At 29.8% G+C, this 22,981-nt stretch overlaps 1 protein-coding gene across 3 annotated transcripts in view; it reads right to left on the reverse strand.

The window, feature by feature from the left end:
* Window positions 1–22,981, reverse strand: part of RpL9 (ribosomal protein L9) — a 31,885-nt gene continuing 8,904 nt past the window's right edge. The window contains exons 2-5 of one of the 3 annotated variants that reach the window (XM_075369413.1): window positions 18,931–18,979; window positions 12,020–12,279; window positions 2,928–3,141; window positions 1–163 (exon numbers count right to left, since the gene is read on the reverse strand). In XM_075369413.1, the coding sequence (XP_075225528.1) occupies window positions 60–163; window positions 2,928–3,141; window positions 12,020–12,271 (570 nt within the window). In that variant the 5' untranslated portion in view covers window positions 12,272–12,279; window positions 18,931–18,979 and the 3' untranslated portion in view covers window positions 1–59. Of the gene's footprint in view, window positions 164–2,927; window positions 3,142–12,019; window positions 12,280–15,799; window positions 15,941–18,930; window positions 18,980–22,981 lie in introns of those variants that run through there. The other 2 variants (XM_075369414.1, XM_075369412.1) reach the window with 2 other exon arrangements.

Consider the following 22,981-nt stretch of genomic DNA (forward strand, 5'->3'; position numbering starts at 1 on the left):
TACTGTCAAAAAATTTTTTTTTTATTTAAAAATAACAAGCATATTAGACACAAACTCAATTATTCTTCTTGTACAACTGTTGTTTTCTCAGAAACGTACAAACCATCTAAGAATTTTCTAATATCCTTATTTTTTACAGTGGTTGATTGTTGTATTAAGGCCGCTGAAACAAGTGTGACAAAAAAAAATTATGTATCTAAATACACAAAATTAAAAAAAATTAACACATTTATCATACATGCATAAAGCAGTTATAAGCGTATATCAATATTTTATACTTTTCTGCTGTACGAAATACTTATTAATCTGTAGTGAACTTTACAGGCGTACATTTTGGGTGGATTTGAAATGTAAAATTTGTCCTTTTCATTATACCAATAATTTTAAGAGAATAAAAATAAAACACAAACTTTCAACAAAAATATCATTCTGAATCAATCAATCAATATTTATTCTCTCAAAATACTACAATTATCAGTGGTAATATATTAATTTACCTAATATATTTAAAATATACATATCAATTGCTTTTTAATGTAATCCAAACTGGATTACATGATTATAAATACCTTTAAATGAAGGATCACTAGCAGAAAAGAACTTTAGTGCTAGTGATGGTGCTGTCAAATTAATATAATTAGAACTATTTTACAGTTACCACTCACAATTAATAAATTACATAACTAACAATTATAAATTAAACAGAAAATCAATCTATAATTTAGGCTGCAATTTCACACAACAATAAAATCAGCTGAAATCATGAATTCAAAATAGAGATTGAATGACTGCAGCATTATAAAGACTACTAATTATCATTTATATTGGTGGTTTTCCCTACCACCTGTCTGTTAACATCTACTTGTCTTGTCACCTCACACGATGCTCAGCGAATTCTGATCGAATGGTTAGCCATAGGCTGGCCAGCAGCATTCAGAAAAAATGTATGTATTTTGTTTTATCCTAATTAAAGTTTTTAATACATAATGTTTAAACAAACTTCCAATTTTTAAAAGCATATTCTCTGCCATCTAGAAACTTTTTGGCAAAAAATAAAAAAAACATATTATCGGACTAATGTAAACAGATCAGTTATATAAATGAAATATCGCAAGGATGAGAATACTTTGGGGTAAACCATAATTGAATAGATACCATACTGTTATCCGGGATTTGTTTTGTGCTATTCAAATAGCTTGTGAATAATTTCAATGGTGTACCACTAATTCCATAAACTGAAATTTATAAATAATCTATCGAGAGGTACCTTGTCAAAAGCCTTTGCCAAATCAAAAAAATAAAAAAATAACTTTTTATTGCAATTGAGGTTATTAGTAATTGTCTATGTTAATTTTATGATTCTCTAACCCTACTTTAAAAGTAATTTACAGCTAAATAAAAAATTGTTCAAATATGAATTATGTTAATTTCACAATAAGCTACCCACAACCCTAGGAAAATGGTAATTTTCATTGAAATACCATAATATTATGGTTTCAACCAAAATAACATGATAATTAAAATCACAACATATAGGCAAAACAGATTTCACTGGAAAATCTGGTTTTCTAGGAACCAGCTAATGAATATTCAGGTACGGAGGCTGAGAATTAGCATGTTACTGTTATCCCATTATGAACAACATTAAATAATTTCATAATTGCATATACCAAATAAAATAACTGATAAATTTTATCTATTATTTTAATCTGTGTAGCAAATCTTTTGATTATTCACAAACGAATGAAAATGAATACCAGGACAGAGAGGTATTAGATGCAACTTCCAAAATTTGAAAGTTAATTACAATTAGTAACCTGATTATGAATTCCCAGTTACAGGATTCTCATTTTTAGTGATTATTAAAAGGTGGTCTAGCATGGTGCCTAGCCACAATATTCGCTGGAGTACAAATAGTAGAGAAAGAGAAAGCCTCTCTGTCAATGGGGCTTTTTGATTTAACGGTCTTTAAATTAAGTCTGTCCTTAATTGAAATACTATTTTGTATGTAATTTAATTATTGTTGTAATAGAAGGAATGTTTGAAAACTATTATGTTAAAATTTGTGAATGATATTTGTTAAGCTGAATAAGTGTATATGGATTTGCTATTAAGTGAAAAATTTAATTTGAAAAATAAAATAAAATGTGGACATGAGATAGAGAAGTACAAAGGATCACCAAGCACTCAATATTTTTTAAGATCAATCCTGCTAATTGAACTAGGAAAAATTTAACATAAAAAATATTTTTTGAACATGCACTTTTGGCAGGGTTCTACCAGATTTTATTTTAAACAATAGTTAAGTTCTGTACTTATTCTAAGGCCCAAATTAAATAAAAAGAATGTAACGTTACAACACAATTAAAAAAATAAATACTGCAAAACATTTTAATTATATCTTTACTTAATAACGATATAAAACGATAAGTAAACTGTCTGTGGTTAAAAGAAAAAGCTAAATGTGTATATAGTCAACAGATGAGTATTTATTTATAAATGCATTTTCAATCTTATGTCAATAGAAGCAAAGGTAGCTTTTTACTGCTATAAATTTTACTTATATATAAATATAACAAATACAATATCCATAGAATTCTTGTTTGTATAATTTCACAAACTTGACTGTTTTTACATCAATACCTGAATATGTATGCAGTGGGGGACCTTTTACGCGCAGAACAGTAACACAATATATTTTTAATAACATAAAATGTAATACATTTATGAGTACTGATGTGATATCCAGACAATGTTAATAAAGACCGATTTTACTTAAAACTTCTGTTGCTTATTTTCAATGAAAAGCATTTAAAATCAGAATATTTAGACATCAAAATATTTTATTCATCCGTCATATATCATACCAGTACATTAAACACCACAAGTAAATGTGCTTTTTTACATGCATAAAAATACAATTTTACCTGATCTGGAAACATCTTCAATACTGTTGCCTTCTAATATAAGTTCATCTTTCTGTTTAGATGAATTTGTAACTGTTACTCCTGGAGCCATTTTAACTCTTCTGATATATTTTTCACCCAAGAAATTTCTCACTTCAATAACAGAGTTGTTTTCTGTTGTAACACAGTTGATTGGAAAGTGAGCATACACAGCTCTCATCTTATACAAGAATCCCTGAACAAAACAAAAATGAGTACATTTAGCTCATTGAACTATGAAAATCAGTTATGATGAGGATTCTCATGCTTCAACAGGGTATATAAACTGCTCTAACCAGTGGGACAGTCAGTATGACTAGAGTGCTGCAAGGTGCGTTCAATGCGATTGTTAAACTGCATTATCAGTCACCATATAGTACAACAAGAAATGTGACGTTACAGGCATTCCAGTTTGGACAGTGGGAGAATGGAGGAAGTGTTCGATGAATTATTGGTAGCCAATTGCAGAAAAATGAAAATCACCAAGCACTCAATATGTTTTGAAGATCAGTCCTGCTAATTGCACTAGGGAAAAATCGAATATAGTCGTAAGACACAACAATTTGGGTAGTTCAACTCTAGGTCAAAGAGTTTACCATAGCTTAAACAAAATTATAATTGTTATTTACTGTCAATGCAGAATTTGTTTATCTATCCACTTTATCCCCTTTTAATCCTTTACACATTTTCTGAAACCAAAATCCCACAATGATATGTTAAAAACAAAATACAAAAATGTCTGAATTTTATATCGCATAATTATCAGACAGGAAAGCCCAGAAACTGATAACGAAGAAAATTTATTTCATCTATAAAAATAAACCATTGAAGAACGTTTAGGAACAACAAGAAATCTTATGTTATGAGATTTCTTGATGATTTCAAATCAGCGAGCATAAAACTTACAATATCACATTTCAAAATTATCACAAAGTTGCATAACTCAATATATCTTTGGTTTAATTTTATTGATAAGATTTAATAAGGTTTCTTCTAATAAGTAATATTTTTTGAAATTTAAATTTTGATATTTAATCTCTTTGATATACTGGGCGATTCAAAGAGTACTTCACAATTTTAAAAGCATATAGAATTTTAATTAGGCAACTTACAGATTCAATTGAGGTCTCATATCATAGCAAAACTTATCAAGTTTTGACTTGCATAGTTCATTAGTACAATTTGGCCACCAGTGCTGTTAAAAATGAATATATTAACTGGTGCAGAACGTGCTCGCTGTGTGTTTTGTTTCACAATTTGCAGTCAGAAAGTGCAGTTCAACATAATTTTCATAGAGTACAATAGGCACACAATTTACTCTTTGCATCCACACCTTCGTTGAGTCAGGTTGTTTTATTAAACATACACAGGACACCCATGTGCCCCTGAAGTTGCTGTGGAACAACTCAGAAAAAGCTTTGCACATAATCCAAAGAAATCAACTTTATGTGCGTCACATGAGACTGGCATCCACAAACAACTGTTTGGTGCGTATTATGTAAATGATTGCACTTAGACCACACAAAAACCGTAATTCAATACATTACAATTGATGAATAAAATTGTACACAAGATACATTTTTAGGAGACAATGTAATTTTTAGTGCCGAGTCAACGTTTCATATCAGTGACAAGATAGAACACCATAACTGCTGAAAATGGGGTAGCAAAAACCCTCATGAAACTGCAGCACATCTATGATAGCCCTAGGTCAATATTTTTTGTGCCCTAGGTAAAGTAAAACAGTACTGCCCATTCTTCCAGAAGGCAACCCTTAATGATATAATTTGTCTGGACATGCTTCAAAAATTGTAATTCCTCAGTTAGAAGATGATGAACAAGCTGGATGCTATTACTATCAGCAACAAAGGGGGCACCACCTCACTATTGCCTAGAAGTTCAAGATTTTCTTTATATTCTATTCCCAGGTCTGTGAATCTGTCGTGAATGTCAACTGCATGACCATCTTGCTCCCCAGATTTGTTCTTGTGAAGTTTCATTAAAGATTGGGTTTATGTACAGATTGACTAACTGCTCGTAGTCTCCCTTACTAGTCAGTTCAGAGACCGAGTACATATGATCAACTAAAAACTAGTCACACGCTAGCTGTAAGAGGTTTCACACATTTTTAATACCAGTTTCATTACTACTGTTAAGCTTATAAAAAAAATTTTCAATATAAGCAATTCCATTTTTTTTTTTATTGTTAAGATATATTTATATCGATAGTTCTTTAATCATGCTTTCAGTAATTTGTTTATTGAAAATGTTGTAATTATTTAATTTAATACCAGTAATCTATTTCAATATTTTTATAATGTTTAATTTATTTAATTTTACACTGAATATTGTATGGCAGATTTTAAAAGAATTTTACTATAAAAGTTATTGTGAGTTACTTGTATTCTTCTAATAATATTGTTATTTTCTTTTATATTTTTGTGTTTTATATTTTATCTTATTGTAACAATTTTCACAATGATGTTTCTCCCATCGATTAAAATCCATATAGGTTATCCTTATAATCATAATTTTCTTCTCTGTTTTCTGTATCACTGGAGTTGTCCAATACATTGTCCACATTAATTATAAAATATTCTATTATGATTTCTAAATTCCCTGATCGTTTCGATATTTTTCTTCAACCTTCTTAGTATGAACATATTTCCTTTGTCATTCTGCTGATCCAATTTTCAGAATTTTCTTTTCGCACAGTCGTATTACAGCCCAAATTAACTCTATTGTATTTAATTCTGGGTGATAAGGTGGGAGGCTGAGAATAGTAATCCCTTTTCAGCTAGAATTTCTTCAATAACATAATGTTTTTCATAGTGCTTGTTTCATATAATTCAATTTTTAGCATATTCTTTAAAGGGAATATTGTTGTTTCTTAGTCAGTTCTGCATTTACGTTTTCATAGTAGATGAACTCTGAGCCCTGTCTGCTCAACATTCTGGTACGAAGCATTATCAACTATTAACACACTATTTCCAGCAAATCTGGCATTACTTTAATAATTTTTAAAATTCATTTCCTTGTGGTAAACAGCAGTCGTTGTTGTTAATTTCCACATGGCAAAGCAGCCATGGATGAACTGCATTTCACAGTCTGTGTGTAGTACTATGATTGCCTTAGATCCTGGAACTTATTGTTTGTACTTCCTCATTATTGTTAATTAAACTCCAACCTTTGGCATGTGTGATTTGCATGAATGTAGGTTTCATCTGTGTTGACAATAGGATGGCCTTCTTCCCTAAATGAAATCGCTTTTATTACATGTGGTGCTTTTCTACATGGAGAAATCTGTTTGTTTTACTTTTCTGCCATTTATATTGATTTTAAAACCTTCCTTACACTGTCCTTGCCTACATGAAACACTCCCTTCTTTCTTCAATTTTGGCAGTTTTCTTAAGTGTAGGAACATGATGTTCATTTAAATAATTACAAACTAACCATCTAATAATGCACAGCAAAACTATCTAACTCAGTAATGTTTTTAGGCATTTTAATTTTTTTTATGCATAACGCAAAAGGGATTTTTTTCCTTTACATTTAATTCTTTTGAGTGTTGCAACAGATACCTTCATTGCTTCTGACACACATTAAGAATGTTTTTGGAATAGTAACTGTCCATTTTTTGCTTCTTCGGTCATTTAATTATGTTCATTAATATTTCTTTACTCTGGACATGAAGGGCTTTATTACTTTTTCCCAATTTAGACAAGTTTTTTTTTTTTTAATTCCAATAAATGACTTTGTTAATATAATTAATTGTAGTAATATAACTAATTCCAGGAAATAAAAAAGTATAACACTAATACATCTAAAAAATAATTAAATACAGCATTACATTTGACAGAAGCAGATTAAACGTAAATGTATGTTTGAGTGCGGGCGCCTCGCAGTAAGCCGACAGTAAACAAAGACACAGTTGCACAACCGTAATTTTTTATTATAGGAACTTTAAATAAAAACTATCTTGTTTGTCATTCTTTCCTTTCTCAATGAAAACATACCTACTTGCAGCTGTTATAAGTTTTTGCATTTGAAACAGTGTAATGTCCTTGATTTTTATCACAAAAAATTATTTTGAAAAACATTAAAAAATTTTTGGAACTTTGTGATAAAATTTCTAGCATATCTTTTATACTTTATTTTTTTTCATATTTTTTAAATGAAAAATGGATTACATATTATAAATTAAGTAAAAGCAGTGGGTGATTTATAAAAGTAACGAACTGCACCACTCACTACGGGCAAGAAGCGACATGCAGAGAATATACGTTGTATTAAGAAGCAGACCACAGATGGTTAGACAACCTCTACCACCTTTGCCTGCTGTTTTTTTAAAACTAAGACTTTGAATTAATGCTGCAAGAGATAACATCTGACTTGCTGGCTACAGTTTGGAATAAAATCAACTTCAGGTGGGATGTATTCCAAGTGAAAGCATATTGAACCGAAGTGAATGTTGGGTGACACAACTTGATTTTTCTATAAAATGAGACCTAAACAGAATGTGTAAGTTGTTTCAATAAATTTTTATATGCTTTTAAAGTTGTGAAGTCCTCTGAATCATTATAAGTTCCAGATGTTTGTCTTACAAACATTTATTTTATTCTGAAAAGTGGTATATGCATACCAATGTGTATGAAAATATTCTGACAGTGTTTTAGCTTCTTTCTTGTTCACAAATTATTCCTTCATATTCTGCAGTGAGCATATATTTTACTGTTGACAGTTTTAGTGACAGTTTTCATTTAAAAATGTTTTAATTAGATTTTAGAATCAGATTACAAAATATAATAGTATTAATACAAATGTTTCTTTACTTAGAATAAGCAATTCTGAAAATATTTTTAAATTTAAATATGGTACTAAGTGTCAAAAAAGCTAAGCAAGCAATTGTAAGCATCCATATTTAATCATAAGATTTTTTAATACGTTACAATGACATCTAATTCACCTAACCCCAACAAAAAATACCTCATGTTAACAATTGACTGAATAATGGTGAAGATAACCTACTCTACTACATCCTTATACCCTGATGACCCACAATATCTAGAATACCTCATTAAGCAGTATCCACAATAATGAAGGATGTGAACCAGGGGAAAATATAACTATACAAATAACAATGTCAAGTTTAATAAAAACCAGTTTAAAAAATATTAGGCATGCTATTATAATTATAATTTTTCCTTTTTTTTGAGTGAAAAACGCTTCGAGGTCATCATTGCCGAAACAACACGTTTGTTGCAATAACAGATACTACGTTTTATGTCTACATTAAAATAATAAAACTTCCAACTGCTACATGGTAATTAGCAAGAATAGCAGATACACACACAGTAAATTAAATATCCAAGTATAAACGGACGGCCTAAGAAATAACAACATGCGGTCTAAAAAATTTCCTTAATATTGCGTATAATATTTAGAATGTTTCTGGGCAATTTCTGATCAAGACGCAAGGCCATGAAACTTACACGATCTACAAGGACGTGGCACACAGTCAAGTGATTGTCGCATCGTATGCATAATGGAATCGGCAAAGGACCACTTCCTCTTGGCAAACATTTCTGCATGAAAAGTTCCATGGCAACACAGTATCTTTAATATATTGTAGTTTGTTATAAACTAGCAGTCCAGTCATCTTGCAACTTTGCACAAATAGTGTTTTTACACAATTAATAAAGTCAAACCTAGTAATACAAGTGGTGAAGGATGACTGACTACATGTATCTTTAGCAGCGGAATCTGCTTGTTCATTACCTGGAATGCCCATATGGTAAGGGATCCACCAGAAACTCACTTGTGTTGCAGTGGTTCAACTAAGCGATTGTATTACAATTCTTGGTAACAAGAGGATGTTTAGAATATTTATCTTCTAAAACTTGGAGAACACTGCAAGAGTTGCTGCAAATAATATGGCGGTATTGCCAATTAAGTATATTCAAAGCATTATTGATAATGTACAGTTCAGCAGTAAATACACTTGTAATATTAGGCAGACCATAACATACAGGTTCTGGCATTAACAACAAATGTGCATCCAACGGTACCATTCTGTTTTATTCCATCTGTGTGTACTGTTGCACCTGAGTTTGTCTTTGAGAAAATATAGTAAAATATTTGTTGAAAGACAATAAGTGGTGTTGATTCTTTATCGTACATCAAGGTCAAACATTTATAAGTTGATTCTCCAAATAGAATATGAACAGGGATACATTAGAAAACAAGGTGAATCAATATTTTTAAGGTGTAATAAACATTGGGTACGAAAACACCCATAGGTGTAGTATAATGTGGATGGTTTTCAGACCTTTGTAAATTAGGATTCGCAAGGATTGCGTTAAAAGCCAGGTGGCATTCTTTGTGATTCAGTTGTCCTTTACGATGGGCAAAGTAAGATGTTAGAAGTTGACCTCATTTATCCCAATCCCAAAGTGATGGTTCACGGCACTCAACAAGTACGATAGTGACAGGGCTTGAACTAGTACCACCTGTAGCAAGACTTAGAAAATCATAATGTATGGCATCTAACACCTTCAGCATGGTATGATGTGCTAAAAAGTGGCGACAACCATAATCTAAATGGAAACAAACTAAGGAATAATAAAAACACAACATACATGACCCCATGGCTCTCCAAATAGTGTTGCTAAGGACTCACAGCATATGTAGAAGTTTGGAACATTTCATTTTCAATTGTTTTGTGTGTTTGACGCACATAAAACTGCTATCAAGGAATAAACCTAAAAACATCAGGAGAAATTAGCTCTCCATTGAGAAAAATTTGCGAAATGAAAGGGTCCTGCACACAAAAAGACTATACATTTTGTTTTCTCAGGTGAAAAGGTGATGCTGGTAACCTTGGTTCAAACTTCAAGGTGAGAGAGTGTCCTCTAGTAGTTTCTGCTGTGGCTGTTGAACGGGACATAATATATAAATTGCAGAATCATCAACAAATAAAGAACATGAAACATGTGGCTGCATACATTTATTAATACTGTTGATGGCAATAGCAAACAAGGTGGGACTTAATACACTTCTTGAAGCACTCCATTCTGTAACGTGACTACCTGATAAAGAATCTCCCCAACAGGAGCATGGTAGAGTTCAACCATTTAAGAAACACCTAATAAAAGCAAGCATATTACCCATGACTTCCCATTCTTTAAGAGTGTTTAGAATACCATGTCGCCAGGCTGTGTCGTATGCCTTCCTGATATCAAAGCAGATAATGAGGAGCTACTGAAGTAGGAAAACATCTTCAATAGCTCCTTCCAGTGATACTAAATGGTCAATGAAAGTAAGATCTTCCTTGGTGGAAACCACAGTTCTGGAGATATAAGGCCATGTCTCTCTAAGTACCATGTATGCCTGTGGAACACCATTCTCTCCATCACTTTGTATAAGACTCTCGTAAAAGAGTAGGGTGGTAGCTTGAGGGTATGCTTTACCAGGTTTAAGTAATGGTCCAACAAAGGCTTCTGACTAGACCGGTAGGAAGACTTATATGGAAAATAGACCATCACAAATATGTGTTGTAGTGCCAAATTAGGAAAGCTATTTCTCTCACAGAAATAGCCTTCGAGTGTTATTGTTGTAAAAGGTGTGTTTCCTGGAAGCACATTATTTATGATTAATGTACGCGCATCAATCTCTTACACCTTCAATGTGACACCGAAGATCTCTCTAATGTTCCACAGGATAATGCTCATAGATAAACTACACATACAGAGTCATAGACAAAACCACCAACAATTAAATCACAGGTGATCCGGTTTAACTTTTTCAAATTTTTGATTTCAAAAATCTCTGATGCCCTGGGATCGGGGAGTTTCTCAACCATATCCTCCTCCAATATTTGAGGTGATGGAGGGGGAGATTTTAAAAGATGTTTAATCACAGACTTCCCGGAAGGGGTGGTTGTGTGGCCTCCCTTAACAGGGGGCTTACCAAACAGCTGTATTTACTGCTGCCTATACAAGTTAAACAAGTAAATGAATATTTTAATATTTAGAATTTAATGCGTCTGAAAGGAATGCACTAAACATCTGAAAAAGTAAACATTCGATTACGGTTCAGAAATGCGAAATAATCCCCCACAGAAAGAATTTATTTAAATTAAAGTTCATACTGTCCCTTGTATATTATGAAAAAATATTTTGGAAAATGTAATATCTTTTTATTTTGTAGAGATTTTAAAATAATTTTGTACACTGTAAATTAACTCACATATTTACATATGAGCACTTTTATCTTCTTCTTCAGCCTGCTATGAAGATATTGTACATTAAAAATAAAAAATTAAGGAAAATATTTATACCATATTAAAATTATATCTATCACCTTTCAATGCATAAAAATAGTTAGGATTGGATATTTTAATATTAGATAATATTACTAATATTCAAACAAAAGACAGCATTGATAACAAACAACTGAATATAAAGCATGCAGTTATGCTGGGGAAAAAATAGATAAAGAAATCCCATTAATAATTATCTGTAGTTTTATTTCTAATAAATCGCGATAGTATTTGTAAAAAATAAAGTGATTGCAGATAAAATATATTTAAGATGGAGCAAGAAACAAAATTAGGGCAACAGGCAGTTGTCCTAATTGTACGGATATGGCCGGAATATTACTCTACAGGTTAATTTAAAAAATAAAAAATTAACCTTTTTATATGTGTTATTCATAGAAAAAAATATATAGAATTCAATAGTTTGTACAGATTATTTGTTTTAAACTGCACCTTATGACAGCATGATGAATATAATATAATATTTAATGAACTTAAATATACTATTAGATTTGTCTTAAAAATAAATACAGCACAATTAAAAAAAAAAAAAAAGTTAAGAAAGTGGTGAAGACAAAACTGTCTCAAGATGATAAATCTGTTATTAGATAACTGTTGTACTTCCTAGACTGGACTTCTAACACAAGCTGAATACTTCAAGTGCATATATATATATTTTTTTCATAATATTATAAAATAAAAGCATAATTCAACCCAATTATTGTAAATTTTTACCAAGTATAACAAAATAAAATACCTTTGTAACACCCTTTAACATATTTTCTATATGTGAACACACAGTTCTCACAGCAGCGAGCTCCTTCTTTGTGCCAAACCACTTCTCAACTTTAAGTAATCTAGGATTAACCATATGAATATCCAGAGCAAGGTGTTTAAACGACCTCTTTAGGACACCTCTTGGTCCTTTAACCGTTACCAACCTCGATTTGACATTAACAGTTATCCCTTCTGGGATCTTTACGTTCTGATTAACAACAATCTGCTTCATTTTGCAACCTGTTACAGATAAAATAAAATACATTAATGACAAGTCAGTCAGCATTATAAAACAAATTATTTCTTAAATAAAAACACAAATTTAACAATTTAACATTAAAAAAATTCACCAACTCTTGACATGCAAAAAAAAAAATTCGGCACCAAAACAAAATCATAAAGCAAATGAAAAAAGTTTTATTTAAAAAAATTTTCCTAAGTATTTTTGTTCTGAAACATTCTAGTAAACCAGTAGGTACATCTTCACCTGGGAAAACCCAGATGTACTTCTAGTCGTCATTGATTATCTCTATTATGAATCTGCACTGTAAAAATGAACCGCAGTGACAAATACATTTGAAAGAAGAAATCACATTCTATAAACCTGAAATGTAAACACTAGACAATTATAAGCTGCTATGGCCAATAACAGCTATGCCAGAAAACCAATAAAACAAAAGGCTAATTTTAGTAAATTACACAGAGTTTAGAGAAATAATATGAAGTTTCTCATTTACATATGTGCTGTTAAAAGTCAAGAAAGATGAATACTTAAAAACATTAAGCAAAAATCATGAAACCTGTAATAGGGTTTGATTATTACTGTGAATCCCTTACAAACTGATAATTCTGAACAGAATATTTCAGGAAGCCATGTAAATAAATCCATTAATCACAATAAATCAACAAAGTTATTCAGCAATAATATATTTTATAGATGCCAATGCCAGAAAGAAAACTTGACTATCCTGATAAAATACCCATATTAAAAATGGAACTAATAAGAACAATAAATTGTAAGTTTGTAAAAAAATCCTCTCATTTCTTCAAAAAGGGAATTATTTCAAAGTTAGTTCTCATCACCCTCAGCAGTCTTTTTTTTTTATTTACACTGGATACATTTTAGAAATTTCAAAGGATTAAAATATAAATGGGTAAAATCTTTTAACTTTACTTGGAAATTTAAAGGAGACAAAATTAAAACAAATTTTGAATAACTTTTGTATAAACATGTTATGAGACAAATACAACCCATCTGCAATCAATAATGCAACTAACATTTTCAAAAATCCTTACTATGAGTAAGGCTAAAAACTGACAAATGTTATAAATTTAATCAAGTAATAAATTAAAAAAAACTAACAAAGGAAATTTTACCCCTCCAGTCAAATTGCAAAACAGAACAAAATATAAATTTATACCCAAGAATATTTTAACACAAATAATTTGATAAAAGAAATTTTTTTTTGTTTTTTAATCAAATATCTAAATAATGAATCTAACAAAAATTACTGATAATAGAAGTGCTACCAAAATAAAAAATAAAATAAACAATACACAATAAATAAGCTACAAACAAAAGATTTAATACAATGTTCCACCTATTCATTATTAATGTTCTTCATTTTATTAACAAATTTATCTTTTCACAAAAAATTATTTTCTAATTAATGATTTGTATAGTACATACATCACAACAGAATACTCATTTAAGATTAACATAAAGCAGAATCCATGAATGGTTAAATTATTGATGGACTGACCTAATCATATTATCACTGCCGTATCCTATATTCTGTTTATTGACTACTTCAATTACACGGTACGCCATTAAAATTTATTCAAATCTTGATTGAATAATTATTAGACCTTAATTTCAACTGTATTTCTTGATTTCATTTGTAAAATGAGATGGCCAAGAAGCTGAATTTTATACATCTATATAAAATATTACAAACTAATATGGCAAATAAAATAGATTCAAAATTACACTGTGAAGAAATTAAGAAGCATTACTTGTTGGTGTGTGTTGGGAAAGCATTCAGAACTTTAATGCTTGCCTTTCAATAAGTAGAAGGTTAACAAATTGAGGGTTAGCCTTGCTAGTTGTTAAACATTTTGTCAATGGCCAATATCATTTGTTGTTCGTTCTAACTTTCTGTGACAGTGGTCTAGGATTTAACACAACTGATCACATAAGATAATCTTATACAGTAACTTCATAAACCAGGGGCAACATAGTTATTACATAGCCCAGAAATTAAATGTTATGAAAGTCAAAAGCCCTGATAGACAGGTCCTTGCTGATTGTTTAAATCTAATGAACTGTTCAGTCCTACCTGAGACATATACCTGGATGTGCAAATACCTGAATATAACTTTTTAAGCCATACATATATTAATTATTTTGTATCATTTTTAAATTCAATTTAAACAACAGAAGGTTAATCTGTTTGCACTTGTCAATAGTTACTTTCTAAGCTTTAGGTTACAATTTTTTTTTTGTTATGCATCGGGGATATTTTGGTTTTTCTTCGTGTAAATATTAATTTAACCATAAAAAAATTGAGCTTTAGATGTTTAATTTTGTGATATAAATATGATTGTGATGATACAGTTTGATATTGCTAGTTTAAGTAACATAATTGTTGTTTTGTTAGTAAAGCTTTAACTAGTTCAGTTTCTGTAACATGCCAAAATGTTATTGATAAGTTAGTATATTTCAGATTATGACTAAAAAGCAGTTTATTGATAAAGATATTTGTGAAGAAAAACATTATATATTTTTAGAAAAATAAAGTACTGCCTGAAGATATAACATGTGAATAAATTACGAGTTAAAGGGGGTAATTTTTAACCATTCATGTGCTCTATAAGATTTAATTTTAAACAGCTCCGTCACTCCAAGCAAAAAAAAAAAAATGGCTTTAGTAAAAAGTTAAAATACAGTTTCATTTTAACAATATTCTCTAAATTACAAACCCAAAAAAAAGTCTTAAATATCAGTGCACTGCCTGTAGGTCCACTTCCATTAGATGATTATCTCTGTTAGCAATGGATTTTATACCACAAAATAATTCCCTTAATAGTATTATATAATCGATCTTATTTTCCTCCTGATATCAAAAGTTTTATAAATATTAAACAAACTGCTTTAATTATAAAGGCCAATAACCATCAAGTAAGCCAATAATAAAACCCACAAAGCAGCTGCAATAATATAACTATAATTGAAAAGAAAAGGGAGGAAACAATTTCAGTGTCAAGTCTGCACCATGTCTATTTTTATAAAACTGATTTATTCAATTATTTTAAAAACTTTCCTACATAATAACAATAAAATTACATCTATGATATAATGCGTTCGGAAAGTTGTTGAGCACTCAAATTATGTAAGTGTAATGATAAAAACTTTATCATTACTTTGCATTTTTATTTCACTATTTTATAGTAATGGATATTACCATAACTGAAATAGTTTATAATTAAAAGTGTTGAAAATGACCTCTAGCATCAATACAACACTGCACACATTTCAACAATTTGTTTTCAAAAACCAGTTGATGTACTGGAATGTCTTGTACAAATGCTGTTATTAGTTTTAAATTCGCCAATCATGTGAGATCTGTTGTGTACACTGCTTGTTTTGCTGCCCCCCCCCTCAGAAAGTATCTGGGGGAGTCAGATCGAGCGATCGTCAGAAGCCACAAACCACTTGAAATTATTCGTTCACTAGAAATTTTGTAAAAAAGTCATTAACCTGTTAGCTGTGTGTCCTATCTTGTTGGAACCAACCACGATTGATTTCCACTACCGTTGGCTAATGGAAGTTGTTAAAACAGCACAGTAATGATCACTATTAACTGTATTTTCAAAAGATTAGAACCGCAATGCATGTTCTACTCACACAGACCTAGACTCCAATTTTCGCTTTGTGTAAAGATTGTTCATTCCTGGGGATTAGTTGTTCCTCGCTGATGAAACCACCCTTCATATGTAAAAAAAAAAAAAACATGTCAAGAAGGATATCTATTGAATTCTAGTCAATAAAATATTTAAACCACCGACAACCATCTTTTGGCATGATATGCAAGATTCAGTTCTTGAACACACATTACTTTCTATGGGAAAAGTTTCAGTTCTTTTCTTGCAGCTTTATGTGCAGTAGCAAGTTCAATATCTTGCTGTTGTGCTAACTTAGGCATTGACTTTGATGGACATTCAGCCATAGCATCAACAATATCAAGCAGCTTCTGTTCGTTTGATTTAGGTGGTCTTCCACTTCGATCAGCGTATTCAATAGGGCCTGTTGCCTGAAATTTTTTGATTTCAAACCGCATCAAATGAGGAACAGGAGTATTTGGTAACTTTTCAGAAAACCTATGCTTCACTAAATCAGTATACTTGTCACCACCTTCATGAAAGATGTGTTCAATGAGAAAAATGTATTCCTCTATTGAAAGAACCATTCAAGATGAAATGAAATGAAACACATTCCATTATAACTACAACTGACGTCTTGGCTTATTACTGAACAACAACCAACCCTCAGGGCAACCAACCTAACAGCAAAAGAACAGAATGTACCACATAATTCTAAAGCATACTGAACAGCAACTTTCCAAACACACTATTATCATTCTTTTTAAAATAAAGACAACTGAGTAGTAAATTCAAGTTACAGTAATTAGATGCAGAGACTGAAAAAATTTCACATAACTAAAAAATATAAAATGTTAAAATTTTAAAGTAATGGCATTTAGAAGGAAAATTACTGCAGTTAAAATTATGTCGATTAATATAAAATGTAATAATTTATTAAGTTAGAAAAATCATTAAAACAGAAATAGGAGTTGTTTTTTTGGCAAGTAAAGTTTTTATTTTGCAACAGAAGACAAAATAAACAATCAAAAGTCACGAGAAAAAAAAATTACAAGTTATACTATAAGAAAATATGAAATTTTATATATATATATATATATATACACACACACCACGACGACAACACACATTCAGTGAAACAAATCTTCAATAATAATAATAATTAATTGAGGTTTTTGATGTATAGGTCAACAATGTTCAAAATAATAAATAGTTTAAGTAAATCTAACAAACAAATCTCTGAAGAGGAAGAAGCCTGTGCCAAATATATCTAAGCAAAACTAATTTGAAATAGACGAGTTACTAAGGATCCAGGACTGGGTAATTTAGCAAGAGAAACAGCACAAAAAGTAAAAATTATAGAGAAGATAAGGTTAGTATTCATGAAGCAAATTATTAAATTAAATTTGTAGAACGTCACAAAATAGAAAATTTAAACAAAAATTTTATCACCTTAATGCACAGAACTTCTTTTCCAAACACGCAAGACTCAATTAATTGCTAAAAGGTTGAGGCAAAGGTACTACAGACTAATACTACTAGGTGTACATAATGCTACTATGTAAGCACAATAATAATTTTTAAAATAAACTATTTAAACAGCAGCAATTATTTCAATTCAACAGAACTAAAAATGAAATATGATTAGTAAAAAAATGGGTAGAATTTTTAGAGTAAAAAATTGTAAATTGATTTGATGCGAAGTAATCACTATTAAAACATGCATATCTATAATTTATTAAAATTAACCCTTTACAGATTCTATTCCACAGACACTTTTAAAATTTGTTTATTAATATTATCAAAAACAGTTTTTAAATAAAATGGATAACTACTCAAAAAGAAAAAGTTTAGAAATATAAAAACAAAAATAACAGAAAAAAGTAAAGTAACAGTGTATAGACACATTTTAACTTCACAACATACATATCTCATAAAAAAATAGAACTTTCTACACTTGATCTTAGCACCAGGACTTTAGCACTATTGTTTATTTCCAGTAAAATTATTTCATTTCATGACGATGATGTGAACAATTTTTCTTCACTGGCCGTTTTCAATTTTTCTTCAAGGTCTCTTCTGTATAAAGTAATAAATTATGAATGAGCAGGGCATGGTATATCAAATTTCTTCAGTTAAGAAAAAGATATTCATCAAAACATTATTTCATGGAAATGTTAACATCATGCTGCAAATCATTTTAAACTAGAACCAGTTTTTATGGTTACATCCAGTGCTCTGATCTTGATACTGTACCATTATAACCCGAGAGATCTACAAAACCTTGAATGTCAAGTGAGTAGCAGGCTAAAATTGAAGGATGTTAAGTAAACAAAAGCTAACTGCCTTAACTCACATTTAGTAAACCAGTTTCTGTGGATCACCAAAATTAAACAACGTTGGGAACGGTTTCAATAGATATTAACATTTAGTAGTGGTCAGCAACGAACTAATATTAGATCATATACTAATTTGAGAAGTAGTTACACAAATGATGCTAAGCAATGATGGTTAAAAACTTGACTGTTTTTTGTTGAAACCTTTTGAGCAAAAAATAAAATCATATAATATTTTATGTTTTTTGTAAGCAAAACATTATTTTGAAATGAACTACTTTGAAGAAGACTACAAAGGTAATAAAGATATGATGGATGTAATACAGATGAACAGTTCTGTTTTCAATGACATACTGCCAATAATTAAAATTGAGACTATACTGTATTATGCTTAAAATAAACTAAATACAATTAATAATTTAGAATATCTTTATAGAATAAATCAGTTTCTTAAAATAATAATAAGACTTAGTACAGACTTCTACACACAATACTATTACAATAATAAAATAAAGAACTGGCAAATCAAAGCTTAAATTCTATGTCATACAACAGCAAAAATAACAGTATCATCTTAGTTAAGAAGTAAATAATTTAGTGTAAAATATATTAAGAAATACATAAAAAAAAGATCATAGCAATAAAAAAAAAAAAAAAAAAAAAAAAAAATTACCAGTTTCAATAGACTTAAGTTGGCAGATCACACACAGATGACTGACTGACTGTAAAATGTAAATCAATAATAAAAAAAATTAAATAATATTTATACAATTATTAGCAGGTTTCCCGGAGATTTATTACATTTCAAAGATAATACAATGATTAAAAATGTTACTCTACTTGGAAATTTTAGAACTTATAAAAAATATATATGTATAAATATATGTTTTTGATGTTTTCATAAAATTACAGTAACTGAACTGAAATCACAGGTATTCTTTTTTTCAAAAAAGGATTCATAAATTAAGAGTAAAAAACTGTTAAAAAAGGTTTTTTTACATTATTAACAAAAGAAATTACTTAACCACTTCCCTACAACAAGGAAATTAATTACTGAATTAAGATTTTGCTGGTCTTAGTTTTGAATGAGATAACCTTTGGCAGAGTATTCAAAATGAAATCAGAAACATAACTTTTCATAATAATGGTGTTCTGCTACCACCTCAATGCCCTGCTAAACTATTTACTTTAACATTTAAGGATTTCCTCATCAAAATTTCATTTATGTACTTTACACATACTTACAAATGATTATTTCTCATCAAATAAGGTTACCAACTAAAATCAAAGTAACAAAAACCATAATAAGAAATGTATCTACATTACACCTGTTGTAATACTACAAAATCTGTAACTGTCATGGTATTTATCATTGTCATCTTAATTAACAAAGATACATCAACTTCTCTCCCATCATTTAAATACATACAGGAGGGACAATCCATTTGAAGTGTCCAAAAAAATAGCTTGACAAATTCCAAAAAAATTGAAACACGCCCACTTGTTTCCTGCATGTCCAGGACCTTAAAACTATTTTTTTCTTCAATTTTTTATTTAAGCAGTTTACCTGTGGCAGCCATTTTTGTTATGGTGCACACACCTATTTTTGTGATTAGACAAAATCATAACTAAAAAACTATTGGTCCTGGAAGGATGAAACAAAAAGCAATTTAATCATACTTTCTCAAGGTAAAAGATTTGGTGGTTTATTTACCTATTTTTCTTCTTTCTATGAAAAAATTACCAATAAAATTGAACATGAAAAACTGTGAAATTTCACTTTTGGTAATTTTTTTAAGAGGCAGGAATGGCATACACAGTTTGACTTATTATTTCATATGTACGAATATGTTATTAGTTTCACCATAAATAATATTAATTAAGATATGCTGTCCCTAAACTTTTACAAATTTTTGAAAACTAATTGTTTTTTTAAAAATTCAAATTTTGGCTTCAAACAACTCTATTGGGTCTGGTGATAAAAATCTCAAATTTGCACAACTTGCAGTGTTTTTGTAAATGTTTATGGCTAATAAATTAGTTATAACCTCTCAAAAATCATGAAAAACCTCTTACAAGTGATACAATTTTGACTCTAAATAAAAGCTTAACATTTTTATATTTATAGTTGAAATAGACTTGTTTGAACCTTTCAACTGCAGTGCTCATGATATAACAGGCGCTTGAAATCATTTCCAGACGTCAGGAAAATTCATGTTGCAACATGCTAATTTATGCTTGTTGCATCATTTAGCTTTGCAGTTACAGACTGATCAGTCTGACATTAGTCAGTGACCTGTTCACATCTTTAGTATCTAAAATTTCATCCTGTGTTTATTAAATAAATAAATAAGTTTTACTTAATATTATATTTGAAAATTTTAAAAATCAGTTGAAACTGATTTTAAGATTTGCAAATATAATATTAAGTAAAACTTATTTATTTAACACTTCCAAACGGAGGATGAAATTTAAGACACTCTGAAAAGTTGTAAACAGTTCATTGACTGTCAGACTGACCAGTCTATAACTGCAAAGCTAAATTATTCAACAAGCATAAATGGGCATATTGCTACATGAATTTTCCAAAAGTAATTTTAGATAAAACAGTGGAAGAACAATGTTCCATACGAATTTATGTAATGGAGAGTGTTATAAAAGTGTATGGTACAGGGCCACAACTCATTATAATTTGTGAATTTGGTTACTAGTGTTTGTAAATATCATAAAAAAGATTTTGTCAAAATTCAGTCACCTGTATGGACAGTTCTGTTGTGACCTTTTGAGAACTCATAAAAAAAAAAAACAGTTAAGAAAAACTAAATGCAAATAAGATTAGAGTGAACTCTTAAAGACCACATTTTTCCAAATTTAAATTTAGTTCCTGGAAAGTCTCTTTGTGTTGACTGTTTCAAAAGTATTTTTTCTCAGCAGAACAAAGAACTATATAAATGTGAAGAACAAGAGCAATACATTGCCCAACATCACAATATTGAACTGGATGCTGTTTGTAGCATTTTGGGTGCCTCCATCAAAATTTAAAAAAATTAAGTACAGATCAAAGGCCATCAGCATTAAAATTTAAAATAGAATAATTAAGAATTTGCTACAATTTATTTTTTCTTCGATAGTGTTTACAAAAATAAACCAATATAAAAATAAAAATGAATTCTTGAAAAAAGATGCAGGCTAATCATTGAAATCTCAGTTTGGGCAAGTTTTACAAGCATTTTTGAATCAAAATTGTATTAGGTTACTGGTAATGATAAGTTATCATTAATAATTTTTTTTTAAATCTATTTTATAAATATTGAAAACGTCAACTTCAACAACGTAGGGGGGCTAAATATATAAAGTCAAGTGCAAAGAAAATGGAGCACTTATTTTTATTTAGTCAAAATGATATTGCTTTTAACAGGGTTTTCATGATTTTTGAGAGGTTATAACTTTTTTATGAGTACAATACAAAAAAACTTCTTTTATTTGCCATAACATCTACAAAAACACTGCAATACAATTAATATTTATAATAAAATTACTAACATCGACCTACATATAAAAAAATAACTTAAATAAAATTTTAGTTTTTCATGTTCAACTTTATTGGTAATTTTCTCATAGAAAGAAGAGAGAGATGTAAATAAACCACTGGATCAATCTTTTACCTTGAGAAAATAATTAAATTGCTTTTTGTTTCATTGTTCCAGGACCAATAGTTTTTTTAGTTATGATTCTTTCCATATACTCTTACAATCACAAAAATAGGTGAGCGCACCTAACAATAATGGCTGCCACAGGTAAACTGCTTAAATAAAAAATTAAACAAACAAACATAGTTTTAAGATCCTGGACACTTAGGAAACAATTGGGTAAGTTTCAATTTTTTTGAATTGGTCAAGCAACCACTCTTGAGTCACTTCAAACGGATTGACCCAGGAGGGCTGTTAGCTTTGTAACATTAAAACTACATTTCTCTAGGACAAAAATTTTTAATACACTTTCTTTAATTTAAGATTAAAAATAAAAAAAAAATTCCTTTCTACACGTTGGAAGATGGGAGGTAGATTGCACCGGTGCTAAGTAGGAGATAAAAAAGATTTCCACCTTAAAGAAAAATTTCAAATTTAGTCAATACGACAATAGTTGCATGTGAAAAAAAGTGTAGCATATGACAAGCCCCATCTTACAATTCCAGCAACATTTTGGTCATCCCTTGTAAGAGGTTGGTCATCCCTTGTAAGAGGTTGGTCATATCATTGTTTCATACAAAGTGGACTAACAACCACTTCAAACAGATTCGATACTGTGCCTATTAAGGAAGATATGATTTTTTCTCTCTTCAAAACCCCATTTTTTCCATCTCCTGGCCAATGGTTGGTTATGTCAAAAAACTTTACATAGATAAGTTTTAGGTCCTCATCCAAAAAATAGTAGAAAATTTAAAAACAATTCAATATTTTACTTAAGAAAATTATAGTGATTTTTTTTCAAAAAATCTCCCTATTTCCACTCCCATGGTCCAATTTTGCCTACCAATGAACTCTACTGAGATTTTGGGTCGTTACATTTTATGTATCAATTTGAAAGTGGAACAAAATTACGGCAATTACCATGCCCACAATAAAGTGAAATTTATTTATATATATAAACCATTATATATATATATATATATAAACCATTATATATATATATATATATATAAACTTTTGAAATGACTGTGGTTT

The sequence above is a fragment of the Lycorma delicatula genome, chromosome 6 (assembly GCF_047948215.1).
Source record: "Lycorma delicatula isolate Av1 chromosome 6, ASM4794821v1, whole genome shotgun sequence".
NCBI classification, from domain to species: domain Eukaryota; kingdom Metazoa; phylum Arthropoda; class Insecta; order Hemiptera; family Fulgoridae; genus Lycorma; species Lycorma delicatula.